The 14,763-nt window shown below is 29.8% G+C and overlaps 1 protein-coding gene across 1 annotated transcript, besides 14 other annotated features; it reads left to right on the top strand.

Annotated features, from left to right (window-relative positions):
• The first annotated feature begins 1,564 nt into the window (after positions 1–1,564).
• Positions 1,565–2,460: a mobile genetic element.
• Positions 2,427–2,460: a terminal%2Cinverted (terminal inverted repeat of MuDR-4N1_TV transposon ID:TVAGG3_0051660).
• A 685-nt stretch (positions 2,461–3,145) lies between these two features.
• Positions 3,146–3,182: a mobile genetic element.
• Positions 3,146–3,182: a terminal%2Cinverted (terminal inverted repeat of Banshee-A3 transposon ID:TVAGG3_0051650).
• A 683-nt stretch (positions 3,183–3,865) lies between these two features.
• Positions 3,866–4,924: a mobile genetic element.
• Positions 4,925–5,525: 601 nt separating this feature from the next.
• Positions 5,526–5,563: a mobile genetic element.
• Positions 5,526–5,563: a terminal%2Cinverted (terminal inverted repeat of Banshee-A3 transposon ID:TVAGG3_0051630).
• Positions 5,564–6,761: 1,198 nt separating this feature from the next.
• TVAGG3_0051620 (uncharacterized protein) lies at positions 6,762–7,100 on the top strand (the record flags this gene model as incomplete). The annotated part of the gene is made up of 1 exon (XM_051221064.1): positions 6,762–7,100. One exon carries the CDS (start codon positions 6,762–6,764, stop codon positions 7,098–7,100), a length of 339 nt encoding a protein of 112 aa, XP_051106050.1.
• Positions 7,101–10,345: 3,245 nt separating this feature from the next.
• Positions 10,346–11,241: a mobile genetic element.
• Positions 11,208–11,241: a terminal%2Cinverted (terminal inverted repeat of MuDR-4N1_TV transposon ID:TVAGG3_0051610).
• A 685-nt stretch (positions 11,242–11,926) lies between these two features.
• Positions 11,927–11,963: a mobile genetic element.
• Positions 11,927–11,963: a terminal%2Cinverted (terminal inverted repeat of Banshee-A3 transposon ID:TVAGG3_0051600).
• Positions 11,964–12,645: 682 nt separating this feature from the next.
• Positions 12,646–13,704: a mobile genetic element.
• Positions 13,705–14,305: 601 nt separating this feature from the next.
• Positions 14,306–14,343: a mobile genetic element.
• Positions 14,306–14,343: a terminal%2Cinverted (terminal inverted repeat of Banshee-A3 transposon ID:TVAGG3_0051580).
• Positions 14,344–14,763: the final 420 nt, after the last annotated feature.

The following is a 14,763-nucleotide window of genomic DNA, read 5'->3' as shown; positions in this document are numbered from 1 at the left end:
ACCCATTCTTGCAAATTAGAATATTATTTTATTTGTTATATTGAGCTTTCTTCCTGATAATTTGCATATCTTCAAAATCATTAAAGTAAGTAAAATCAGTTGTTTTTTCGGTGATTAATCTTAATTCTTCGCATTATATTTCTTTTTTTTGAAAAATCTTACTGTTTGGGGAAATTCTCTTTGCGAAATCTGTTGGCCTGAGGATTATCTGGTTGAATAAAAATATGTTCAATTCCCCTTTCGCATAATAATTAATGAAATTGTGTTTTATTTTCGAGAGTGTGCAAAACGTTCCCACTTCTTGAGAGGTACGTTTTGCAAATTTTTTTCTTTCATACATAGAAGATTTTTGGAAGATGATTGATCTCTACATGATATTATATCATATTTCTACATTGAGTCCTTAACAATATTAAATTGCAGGGTTTTCAAATCAAAAAACTAACTTTCGCTCTTTCAGGTCAAATCAGCAAGGCTCTTCTATATAGGTGTTGGATATATTATCAAACTGAAATGAAACTTTCCAGAGATGTCCATAAAATTATTTTGCAAAACATCCCTCTCAAAAAGTGGGAACGTTTTTGCAATTTTTCTTTATTTTTTGTACCATTATCGGTCCATAGAGCGAAATGGGGACCAGGTATTGTGCTTAATGCACGTTTGAGTACATTTGTTGTATACTCTGCAGTTTTCTGAGAAAAAGATTATGAGTGATCTCGTTTTTTCTTAAAGTCATTTTTTTCTTATCAAAAAAAATTAAAATTACGTAAAACTATGACAAAATTACGTAATTCACAATTTTAATGCTGAAAAATAGGAATATAAGCTTATAATACTACAGGTAGATTGAGCATCGATGCGCGCTAATGCCAACATGATTAATTTGAGTCGGTTTTATATATTATTGGAAATTAATCACAAATTGTCCATGAATATAAGTTATATTCTTCGATATTATGAGTTAATGAAGGCTACAATATTTGTAATCATGATTGGCTAGTTAAAATCTATTAGAATAAAAGAAATTGTAATTTAATAATATTGAATTGACATTTTAAATAATTTGAGGTCTAATCCATTATGAGTATGGTTATTACAGGTCACTTATTATTATTCTTTGATATACAAAGAGTTAAAACGATTTGGTAATGAGATATTGTAGAAAATAAAAATAACTGTAATCTATTGAAACTGATAAAAAAATTAAATCCATTTATTTTTTATTCATATGTTATTATTGATGAGAATTAGATTCATTTAAAATTGAATACATATTTTTGAGAGAGTCAAAAATTTCAGGATCGATTTCATCTTCGCATTCATCCAAATATATTCTAAGCTCGGAATTTTCAAATGCATTCAAAATATTGGCAAAGTTTTCTTTACAAGAAGAGTTAAATAAAATTTCTTGTAAACAATTAATAATAAATTTTGGGTTAAATTCAACAAAATCCGAAAGAATTTCAAACACCTTTTCAAATTTGTCATTAAATATCGAAAGGGATATTGAATCTTTTATGATAATAGCGATGAGGATATTTATCAAAATTTCCTTATTTTTGAAGAGTGCGGGATAAATTTGTCAAGTGTCACTTTTCAATAACCTTAAATTACGCTGTTCTAATTTTTTAAAAAATAACCTTAAATTATATTTGAAGAAATTATGTCTATGATATATGTTTTATTCTAGAATCTTGGAGTTTTCATGCACTACACAAGAGCTCCAAGGTTCCAAGAGTGAATGCTCAATAGCAATTATAGAGATGTACCTTTTCAAAATGACTTTTACTGATTAAATTTAATCAATAGAAGACATTTTGAAAAGGTACCTCTACAATTAGATATACAAGAGATTCAAAGCTTCATTTCAGATAGATTTGAAACTTTGAAACTCTTGGTAGATTTTGAGTGAATGCTGACAATCATCTTTGAGAAGGTTTTCTTAAAGAAAACCTTCTCAAAGAGGTTTCTCAGGAGCCCTGAGGCTCCCTTTCGTAATGATTGGGAGCCTTGGGGCTCCTGAGACGAAGAATGGCTTCGCCGAATCTTTGATCAGCAGAGGCCAAATGAAAAGGCCTCTACTGATGGATTCTCAGGAGCCCTGAGGCTCCCTTTCGTAATGATTGGGAGCCTTGGGGCTCCTGAGACGAAGAATGGCTTCGCCGAATCTTTGATCAGCAGAGGCCAAATGAAAAGGCCTCTGCTGATGGATTCTCAGGAGCCCTGAGGCTCCCTTTCGTAATGATTGGGAGCCTTGGGGCTCCTGAGACGAAGAATGGCTTCGCCGAATCTTTGATCAGCAGAGGCCAAATGAAAAGGCCTCTGCTGATGGATTCTCAGGAGCCCTGAGGCTCCCTTTCGTAATGATTGGGAGCCTTGGGGCTCCTGCAGCAGAGTATCGCTCCGCTCCATTAATTTTTTTTAAAAAAAAGTGCCGTGTGGCAAATTTGTCCTGTTCCCTCTCCTAACACATAACTCCACAACTACCCAAGTACTATATTGCCACTCCTTCCCGCATTGCATTTGAGAAACATTAAAAGTGGCGACAAGTGCACTTGCCATGGCATATTGTTGCGCGTATATACTACTTCTAATGAAAGAAGCAGTATATACGCGCAATTCGAGTGAGATTGCAGCAGAAAGTCGAGAAGAGAGCCCTTTCTTAAGGTTAGGACTCCCTTCTCGACTTTATTATACAATGAAATATAAATCATAGTATATTTTTGTCACTTTTCACATCGTATTACCCCGATAGAAACAAAACAAAACGACTTTCTTGATATATCAATAAATGGCACGGATAATTTATTGGATGCATTGGAAAAATATTTTAATACATATCCTATTGAGCAAAATCGATTTCAAAAAGATGAAATATTAGAATGGCCCAAGTATTTAATCATACAATTAAACTTTCGTAAGACGAAATGGTGGAAGTGAAGTGATGTTGAAACCTTGATATTTCCTCGAAATTTCTACAAAACATATATTAGACATAAAGCATATATCTTATTTTATTAAGAATGTTGAATAATAATATTATTAAATATTAAGCTTTAAAAAAGCTAATTAAATTCAAAAATGAATATATATTATTATTGGATAAATATTAATCAGAACAAATGATTTTTTTATTAATGCTATGTAATAAACAGAAATTCATCAAAAGTGACAGCTCTCAATTTTTGACATTTGTAAATTCTAAATTGAATGAGAAAAATGAAATAACACTAAGCATAATACAATATTCTAGATTTAATTATAATTAGGAAAAAGTTAGTTTTGAGAGTACTTTTCATAGGCATATAGAATGAAATCTTCTGAAAAATAATATCACATAAACTCATATTATTTTCTAATATATAACTATTTTATATAAAAATCAAATTCAATGATCTTAAAAGCGAAGGATAAACCTCAAAATTTACGAATATAATGAGTGGGAATATAATGCTTATCTATCATAAAACCATATGAAATATCAATTTTTGCTTTACGCCTAATTTTTGACGACAATTAGCAAAAAATGTTAAATGTTAACACTCAGTCCATTTGAATATGAAAAATAAAATTGACTTTGATTAAATGTTTTTATTTATCATGCAATTCTTCTTGCGACCAAAGATTTGAATAAAAGTTCAAAAAATAAGATAGCTTAAAAAATAATATACGGTAGTGTTTACTAATAGATGAATAGTATATAAATTCTATTAAAATGGATTTGATCCAAAAAAATATATAAAATTTGATCATAAATAAAATCGTTTTAAATTACTTCTTCATTTAAATTATAACAATTATTTTTGATTTTTATTTATCATCCACATTCAAATTTGAATCTTATCACAAAAGAAGGACCACTTTTATGACTACTGCCAAATCTATAAACAGAGAATGGCTATTTGAAGCTAAAAGAAGAATAGAAGAAGGTGAATATTACAAAAGTGTGGGAAAGGAAGTTGAATTGGAAAATGGTAAAATTAAATTGAATGTTGCCGAAAATACAATAAGAAGAGCATTTCAACTTCAAGAAATCGAATTACCAAAAGTTAGTCGCGGCAGAAAACCAAATCCACCAACATTTGAACAAAAACAATTAATTAATTCTTGTGTTTCACAATATAAAGGAGGAATTTCAAAAACTTATTTATTGATTAAAAGGTTTCAAAATATTGTTCAAAATCCCGATTGTGAGAAAGAAAAAGAAGAAATTGCAAAAGAATTTGAAAATATAGAAGATTTGACAAAAGATCAAATTTTTGACAATTTACAAAAAATAAAGCCTCATCAAGTGGAAAAATTTATGATGGAATCAGGTTTATCTTCAAAAAGAGATTACAAACCAGCAGATCCACCTACCAAATATCGTGCCATATCAAAGAATTTGATATGGCACTGCGATATTCATTACCTTCACGGTAATGTTTCTTTTCCATTCTTTGCCATATTGAATGATATGACACGTAAAGTTCTCAAAACTAAATTATTGAAAAACAAGTCTTCCAACTCAACAGCGAATATTTTAAGAAAACTTTTAGAGGAGTTTATCCCTTACTGCATCTGGACCGATAACGGCGGTGAAAACCGCGGTGAATTCGGCCAGGTTATGCAGGAAAACGGAATAGTTTGGAAGCACACCTTGCCGTATATGCCAAGACAGAACGGCAAGGTGGAGCGCCTGTGGCCAAGCTTAGAAAAGTTTTTGCCAGACGAGTTGGATGATATTCAACAAATCAAGGACTCAGTTCAGCAGTTCATTGAAAAATACAACAATACACCACATTTATCTCTCGATATTAATCCAAAAACGAATAGTAATTACACTCCTAACGAATTATTCGAAGTTTCAAAATTTTGGTACGAGCCAGAAATGCAAAAATGGGAGTTATATATCAAAGAGGAATGGGTTTTAGCAAAATTTGAATAATTACATCATTTTAAATGACTTCTAAACAATTTTATTTATGATCAAATTTTATATATCTTTTTGGATCAAATCCATTTTAATAGAATTTATATACTATTCATCTATTAGTAAACACTACCGTATATTATTTTTAAGCTATCTTATTTTTTGAAATTTTATTCAAATCTTTGGTCGCAAGAAGAATTGCATGATAAATAAAAACATTTAATCAAAGTCAATTTTATTTTTCATATTCAAATGGACTGAGTGTTAACATTTAACATTTTTTGCTAATTGTCGTCAAAAATTAGGCGTAAAGCAAAAATTGATATTTCATATGGTTTTATGATAGATAAGCATTATATTCCCACTCATTATATTCGTAAATTTTGAGGTTTATCCTTCGCTTTTAAGATCATTGAATTTGATTTTTATATAAAATAGTTATATATTAGAAAATAATATGAGTTTATGTGATATTATTTTTCAGAAGATTTTGTGTTCTTCTTCAAAATTTTATTTTTTATTAAAAAGAATCTTTACGAAATATACATTTACTTTAATTAATATTTAAAAACGTGCTCTATCAAAAGTTCCAAAAATTCAATATTATAGCTTTTCTGAGGTGTCACTTTTGATGAATTTCTGTTTTCAACACTAGACAAAAACAATTATATTAGATGCACATGATTAACATCTCTTGGTCTGATGATGTTTTTCAATTAAAAGATTATTATATACAGTTGAATTTACAAAATTCTTAATTCATAATTGCATGGCACAAGAGAGGTATGATCTGCTTATATGTTAATGATAGATATACCATATTATTTCCATTACTATAAATAACTTAAAGAAATATATCTTCTAAGTGTTTTTTTGTTCAATTTTGTTTGAAAAAAAAATTAAAACGCATTTCTTATCTTGTTTAGCTTTGATAAGTTGGATTAAATAATATTACTAAATACAAATCATGATAACAATTATATATCCATGCTAAATGCCTGAAGATCTGGTGAAAATATTGAGATATGCCTCACTTCCATCATTTCGTCTTACCACATAAAAATATGTGATTTTTAAAACAAGTTAGCTGATATGCTTTTAACAAAACCGAATCAAAAGTATTCAAAAAAATCTGAAATTGTAAAATATCTTAATCAAAAATAAAGGGTTGATCTTCATTTTCGGGATTTCAAAAAAATTTGGAATTTCACCTCCCAAACACACAGATTGTCCAGTTCATTGGCATAGAGAATATCCGATTTCCAGTGTTTTACTCTGAATCTTATTAGTTAAATACCGAATTTCGAACATAAATTCATCAAAATCGAATAAAGAGACTACCAAAAACGACACAAATATAATCAAGTCACAATCATTTAACAGGAACTCCTTAAATGAAGATTTTTACAATTTTAATCTCTATATTTTAGAAAAAAATATGCTCAGTCACAAACACAATTACTATGTTATGGAACAAGGCATTGACACTCGAATCTCTGGCCAATTCGAGGAACATCCAAAATTTCAATAATCTTATCCCACAGAATCCATAGCCCAAAAACTTTAATTTGCATAGTACATTTGAAGACGAATAATATTAGTCCAATTTTTTTTAACTTTGAAATTTTCAAAGATACAAAATTTATTACATTTAGAATTAATGCATTAATATATGCATTTGTTCCGTACCGAAAATGAACTTTACAAAAAGTGACATGAAAAGTCTTAATTACATTAAAGCCAAATGTAAACTTCATTGAGAAAAAGCAGTTTTGTCTCGTATTCAACGTAAAATCTTCAAAAGAAGACTAAAAAAAAGTGCTACACTGATAACAAAGATGAATTTCACATGGAACGCGATGATTCAATAACTGCAGAGTTGCGACATACAATTGCGGAAAATGTATGGACAACCACATGTAATGGTGGAGAACCATCGTATCTTTCAGAGGTCGAATTACTTGATTTTTATGGTGAAATCAATCAAAGAGCAAAAGGTCTTGCATGTGAAAAGGTAATCGAAGCTTATCAGATTGCCTACGAATTACTGGAGTATAGATACAGCAGAGCTTTATATCTAGCTGGCCTTGTTCATCCAGACGAATTTCCAACAAGAGGAAAAAGAATTGTTTACTTCGCTAGAAGTATATCTCCCCTCAAGATCATGGTTAAACAGAGTTTGCTCTGATCTCAACATTGAGATCAAAAGCTCAAAAGAAAATGAGGAAAAACGAGCAAAGTACTGTAACACAGCAACAGTTGCTAACTTCTTACATTAATTTCAGTATACGGCAGGAATTGATCCATGGAATAAGTGGAGTATTTATGAAACATCTCTGCTTCATCAAAGCGTTACAAAGTTATCTGCACTGAAAGCAACCCTCCTTTAACCAAAGAAGAGCATGAATTTGTGCTTGTTACTAGTATCTTCCCATATAATTCTGAAGGATACCGGATGAAACCATTTATTATTGTTCCAGGAATATAAAATTGTTCACAGGAACTCCGCTCCGTGAGAGCATTCCTTACAGGACAATCTTATGGATGGATGACAAAGAAGATATGGGATATCTTTAATTTAACTTTTATTATCGAAATCCAGAGATATCGCTCAAGTCTTGATGCTATCACAGCAGCTCAGCATAATATCGTATTCGGTGATAATCATATCAGCCGAGTAAGTTATTTTACTTGCAAACTTTTGAGTCTCTTCAGAATTGAACTCTTGACATTTCCAGCTTACTGCACAGTAGTTCTCCAGTTATTTGATGTAGGATGTGCAGCATCTTTGAGATCAAAGAATAACAGGTTAAAATATGTTCCGCTTTACACATATGAGCAAGATAATTTATCAAATACCCCAAAACCAAGGTTAAAAATTGTAAGAATTTTAATTGATGCTTGTGATTAAGTCAATGCATCAGTATGGTATTCATCCGTGGAACCCAGATAAAGCCTTATCCAACGAATTAACAAACAAAACATCAAACGCAATACCAAATCCCACATATATATTTAATTCTTCTTGCAAAAAATTAACATCTGACGCCGAATTACTTAAAATTGCGCAATTTGAAGCAATCAAATTCAAACATTAAATCAAGCACTGATAGTTATTGTAACAAATATTTCGAATTATTTAGATTATTATCCTCCAAATACAAAAATTCTCAGCAAAGGGATGAAATTGAGTCAATTTAATGGAGCAAAACGAAGTGAGGTGAAATTCACCACTTTGACACCTCGTATTTTTCAGATATATCGATTAATATTGAGTTTTATTGGGATGGAAAACATACTGAAAAACCTGCAATATCAACACCTTTTTATATAATATTGAATAAATAAAAATTTGTTTTTATTTTCCAAAAAGATATATGATACATTTTTATTATACAGGTTAAAAACTGTCTAGCTTTTGCTTTTAGTGCTCGACCAGAGGCATACATTGAAAATACAATCCTCTCCATGGTTTTTGTGTAGGATCTGATCTTCTCAAAACGATGATATTGACTATTATTATATGAATTGAATGTATTTATGAATATTTCGAAATTTTAATATAAATAATTTATTAAAAATAAAAATTGAACGTAAGTACAAAAAATATAATTTGAAAGCAAATTAAAAATTAACGATACGATAATTTGGAACTTTTACCTTTTGCCAATAAATATAAAAATAAAATTTTGGGAATTGGAACTTAAGAGTAGAGAGACCTTTGTTGATATGTATGAGGCTATGTATTTATGTGTAGATCTGAGTAAGCTTGGTTATCATATAGCGGTTTCTGATGAAATTGAGAACCTCGGAGACCCAAGACCTTTGTTGATATGTATGAGGCTATGTATTTGTGCGTAGTCATTAAACCCATTCTTGCAAATTAGAATATTATTTTATTTGTTATATTGAGCTTTCTTCCTGATAATTTGCATATCTTCAAAATCATTAAAGTAAGTAAAATCAGTTGTTTTTTCGGTGATTAATCTTAATTCTTCGCATTATATTTCTTTTTTTTGAAAAATCTTACTGTTTGGGGAAATTCTCTTTGCGAAATCTGTTGGCCTGAGGATTATCTGGTTGAATAAAAATATGTTCAATTCCCCTTTCGCATAATAATTAATGAAATTGTGTTTTATTTTCGAGAGTGTGCAAAACGTTCCCACTTCTTGAGAGGTACGTTTTGCAAATTTTTTTCTTTCATACATAGAAGATTTTTGGAAGATGATTGATCTCTACATGATATTATATCATATTTCTACATTGAGTCCTTAACAATATTAAATTGCAGGGTTTTCAAATCAAAAAACTAACTTTCGCTCTTTCAGGTCAAATCAGCAAGGCTCTTCTATATAGGTGTTGGATATATTATCAAACTGAAATGAAACTTTCCAGAGATGTCCATAAAATTATTTTGCAAAACATCCCTCTCAAAAAGTGGGAACGTTTTTGCAATTTTTCTTTATTTTTTGTACCATTATCGGTCCATAGAGCGAAATGGGGACCAGGTATTGTGCTTAATGCACGTTTGAGTACATTTGTTGTATACTCTGCAGTTTTCTGAGAAAAAGATTATGAGTGATCTCGTTTTTTCTTAAAGTCATTTTTTTCTTATCAAAAAAAATTAAAATTACGTAAAACTATGACAAAATTACGTAATTCACAATTTTAATGCTGAAAAATAGGAATATAAGCTTATAATACTACAGGTAGATTGAGCATCGATGCGCGCTAATGCCAACATGATTAATTTGAGTCGGTTTTATATATTATTGGAAATTAATCACAAATTGTCCATGAATATAAGTTATATTCTTCGATATTATGAGTTAATGAAGGCTACAATATTTGTAATCATGATTGGCTAGTTAAAATCTATTAGAATAAAAGAAATTGTAATTTAATAATATTGAATTGACATTTTAAATAATTTGAGGTCTAATCCATTATGAGTATGGTTATTACAGGTCACTTATTATTATTCTTTGATATACAAAGAGTTAAAACGATTTGGTAATGAGATATTGTAGAAAATAAAAATAACTGTAATCTATTGAAACTGATAAAAAAAATTAAATCCATTTATTTTTTATTCATATGTTATTATTGATGAGAATTAGATTCATTTAAAATTGAATACATATTTTTGAGAGAGTCAAAAATTTCAGGATCGATTTCATCTTCGCATTCATCCAAATATATTCTAAGCTCGGAATTTTCAAATGCATTCAAAATATTGGCAAAGTTTTCTTTACAAGAAGAGTTAAATAAAATTTCTTGTAAACAATTAATAATAAATTTTGGGTTAAATTCAACAAAATCCGAAAGAATTTCAAACACCTTTTCAAATTTGTCATTAAATATCGAAAGGGATATTGAATCTTTTATGATAATAGCGATGAGGATATTTATCAAAATTTCCTTATTTTTGAAGAGTGCGGGATAAATTTGTCAAGTGTCACTTTTCAATAACCTTAAATTACGCTGTTCTAATTTTTTAAAAAATAACCTTAAATTATATTTGAAGAAATTATGTCTATGATATATGTTTTATTCTAGAATCTTGGAGTTTTCATGCACTACACAAGAGCTCCAAGGTTCCAAGAGTGAATGCTCAATAGCAATTATAGAGATGTACCTTTTCAAAATGACTTTTACTGATTAAATTTAATCAATAGAAGACATTTTGAAAAGGTACCTCTACAATTAGATATACAAGAGATTCAAAGCTTCATTTCAGATAGATTTGAAACTTTGAAACTCTTGGTAGATTTTGAGTGAATGCTGACAATCATCTTTGAGAAGGTTTTCTTAAAGAAAACCTTCTCAAAGAGGTTTCTCAGGAGCCCTGAGGCTCCCTTTCGTAATGATTGGGAGCCTTGGGGCTCCTGAGACGAAGAATGGCTTCGCCGAATCTTTGATCAGCAGAGGCCAAATGAAAAGGCCTCTACTGATGGATTCTCAGGAGCCCTGAGGCTCCCTTTCGTAATGATTGGGAGCCTTGGGGCTCCTGAGACGAAGAATGGCTTCGCCGAATCTTTGATCAGCAGAGGCCAAATGAAAAGGCCTCTGCTGATGGATTCTCAGGAGCCCTGAGGCTCCCTTTCGTAATGATTGGGAGCCTTGGGGCTCCTGAGACGAAGAATGGCTTCGCCGAATCTTTGATCAGCAGAGGCCAAATGAAAAGGCCTCTGCTGATGGATTCTCAGGAGCCCTGAGGCTCCCTTTCGTAATGATTGGGAGCCTTGGGGCTCCTGCAGCAGAGTATCGCTCCGCTCCATTAATTTTTTTTAAAAAAAAGTGCCGTGTGGCAAATTTGTCCTGTTCCCTCTCCTAACACATAACTCCACAACTACCCAAGTACTATATTGCCACTCCTTCCCGCATTGCATTTGAGAAACATTAAAAGTGGCGACAAGTGCACTTGCCATGGCATATTGTTGCGCGTATATACTACTTCTAATGAAAGAAGCAGTATATACGCGCAATTCGAGTGAGATTGCAGCAGAAAGTCGAGAAGAGAGCCCTTTCTTAAGGTTAGGACTCCCTTCTCGACTTTATTATACAATGAAATATAAATCATAGTATATTTTTGTCACTTTTCACATCGTATTACCCCGATAGAAACAAAACAAAACGACTTTCTTGATATATCAATAAATGGCACGGATAATTTATTGGATGCATTGGAAAAATATTTTAATACATATCCTATTGAGCAAAATCGATTTCAAAAAGATGAAATATTAGAATGGCCCAAGTATTTAATCATACAATTAAACTTTCGTAAGACGAAATGGTGGAAGTGAAGTGATGTTGAAACCTTGATATTTCCTCGAAATTTCTACAAAACATATATTAGACATAAAGCATATATCTTATTTTATTAAGAATGTTGAATAATAATATTATTAAATATTAAGCTTTAAAAAAGCTAATTAAATTCAAAAATGAATATATATTATTATTGGATAAATATTAATCAGAACAAATGATTTTTTTATTAATGCTATGTAATAAACAGAAATTCATCAAAAGTGACAGCTCTCAATTTTTGACATTTGTAAATTCTAAATTGAATGAGAAAAATGAAATAACACTAAGCATAATACAATATTCTAGATTTAATTATAATTAGGAAAAAGTTAGTTTTGAGAGTACTTTTCATAGGCATATAGAATGAAATCTTCTGAAAAATAATATCACATAAACTCATATTATTTTCTAATATATAACTATTTTATATAAAAATCAAATTCAATGATCTTAAAAGCGAAGGATAAACCTCAAAATTTACGAATATAATGAGTGGGAATATAATGCTTATCTATCATAAAACCATATGAAATATCAATTTTTGCTTTACGCCTAATTTTTGACGACAATTAGCAAAAAATGTTAAATGTTAACACTCAGTCCATTTGAATATGAAAAATAAAATTGACTTTGATTAAATGTTTTTATTTATCATGCAATTCTTCTTGCGACCAAAGATTTGAATAAAAGTTCAAAAAATAAGATAGCTTAAAAAATAATATACGGTAGTGTTTACTAATAGATGAATAGTATATAAATTCTATTAAAATGGATTTGATCCAAAAAAAATATAAAATTTGATCATAAATAAAATCGTTTTAAATTACTTCTTCATTTAAATTATAACAATTATTTTTGATTTTTATTTATCATCCACATTCAAATTTGAATCTTATCACAAAAGAAGGACCACTTTTATGACTACTGCCAAATCTATAAACAGAGAATGGCTATTTGAAGCTAAAAGAAGAATAGAAGAAGGTGAATATTACAAAAGTGTGGGAAAGGAAGTTGAATTGGAAAATGGTAAAATTAAATTGAATGTTGCCGAAAATACAATAAGAAGAGCATTTCAACTTCAAGAAATCGAATTACCAAAAGTTAGTCGCGGCAGAAAACCAAATCCACCAACATTTGAACAAAAACAATTAATTAATTCTTGTGTTTCACAATATAAAGGAGGAATTTCAAAAACTTATTTATTGATTAAAAGGTTTCAAAATATTGTTCAAAATCCCGATTGTGAGAAAGAAAAAGAAGAAATTGCAAAAGAATTTGAAAATATAGAAGATTTGACAAAAGATCAAATTTTTGACAATTTACAAAAAATAAAGCCTCATCAAGTGGAAAAATTTATGATGGAATCAGGTTTATCTTCAAAAAGAGATTACAAACCAGCAGATCCACCTACCAAATATCGTGCCATATCAAAGAATTTGATATGGCACTGCGATATTCATTACCTTCACGGTAATGTTTCTTTTCCATTCTTTGCCATATTGAATGATATGACACGTAAAGTTCTCAAAACTAAATTATTGAAAAACAAGTCTTCCAACTCAACAGCGAATATTTTAAGAAAACTTTTAGAGGAGTTTATCCCTTACTGCATCTGGACCGATAACGGCGGTGAAAACCGCGGTGAATTCGGCCAGGTTATGCAGGAAAACGGAATAGTTTGGAAGCACACCTTGCCGTATATGCCAAGACAGAACGGCAAGGTGGAGCGCCTGTGGCCAAGCTTAGAAAAGTTTTTGCCAGACGAGTTGGATGATATTCAACAAATCAAGGACTCAGTTCAGCAGTTCATTGAAAAATACAACAATACACCACATTTATCTCTCGATATTAATCCAAAAACGAATAGTAATTACACTCCTAACGAATTATTCGAAGTTTCAAAATTTTGGTACGAGCCAGAAATGCAAAAATGGGAGTTATATATCAAAGAGGAATGGGTTTTAGCAAAATTTGAATAATTACATCATTTTAAATGACTTCTAAACAATTTTATTTATGATCAAATTTTATATATCTTTTTGGATCAAATCCATTTTAATAGAATTTATATACTATTCATCTATTAGTAAACACTACCGTATATTATTTTTAAGCTATCTTATTTTTTGAAATTTTATTCAAATCTTTGGTCGCAAGAAGAATTGCATGATAAATAAAAACATTTAATCAAAGTCAATTTTATTTTTCATATTCAAATGGACTGAGTGTTAACATTTAACATTTTTTGCTAATTGTCGTCAAAAATTAGGCGTAAAGCAAAAATTGATATTTCATATGGTTTTATGATAGATAAGCATTATATTCCCACTCATTATATTCGTAAATTTTGAGGTTTATCCTTCGCTTTTAAGATCATTGAATTTGATTTTTATATAAAATAGTTATATATTAGAAAATAATATGAGTTTATGTGATATTATTTTTCAGAAGATTTTGTGTTCTTCTTCAAAATTTTATTTTTTATTAAAAAGAATCTTTACGAAATATACATTTACTTTAATTAATATTTAAAAACGTGCTCTATCAAAAGTTCCAAAAATTCAATATTATAGCTTTTCTGAGGTGTCACTTTTGATGAATTTCTGTTTTCAACACTAGACAAAAACAATTATATTAGATGCACATGATTAACATCTCTTGGTCTGATGATGTTTTTCAATTAAAAGATTATTATATACAGTTGAATTTACAAAATTCTTAATTCATAATTGCATGGCACAAGAGAGGTATGATCTGCTTATATGTTAATGATAGATATACCATATTATTTCCATTACTATAAATAACTTAAAGAAATATATCTTCTAAGTGTATTTTTTGTTCAATTTTGTTTGAAAAAAAAATTAAAACGCATTTCTTATCTTGTTTAGCTTTGATAAGTTGGATTAAATAATATTACTAAATACAAATCATGATAACAATTATATATCCATGCTAAATGCCTGAAGATCTGGTGAAAATATTGAGATATGCCTCACTTCCATCATTTCGTCTTACCACATAAAAATATGTGA

Source organism: Trichomonas vaginalis, chromosome IV (genome assembly GCF_026262505.1).
Source record: "Trichomonas vaginalis G3 chromosome IV, whole genome shotgun sequence".
Lineage (NCBI taxonomy): Eukaryota > Parabasalia > Trichomonadida > Trichomonadidae > Trichomonas > Trichomonas vaginalis.
The sequence above is the reverse complement of the archived record's forward strand: the minus strand, read 5'-3'. Positions and strand labels throughout refer to the sequence as shown.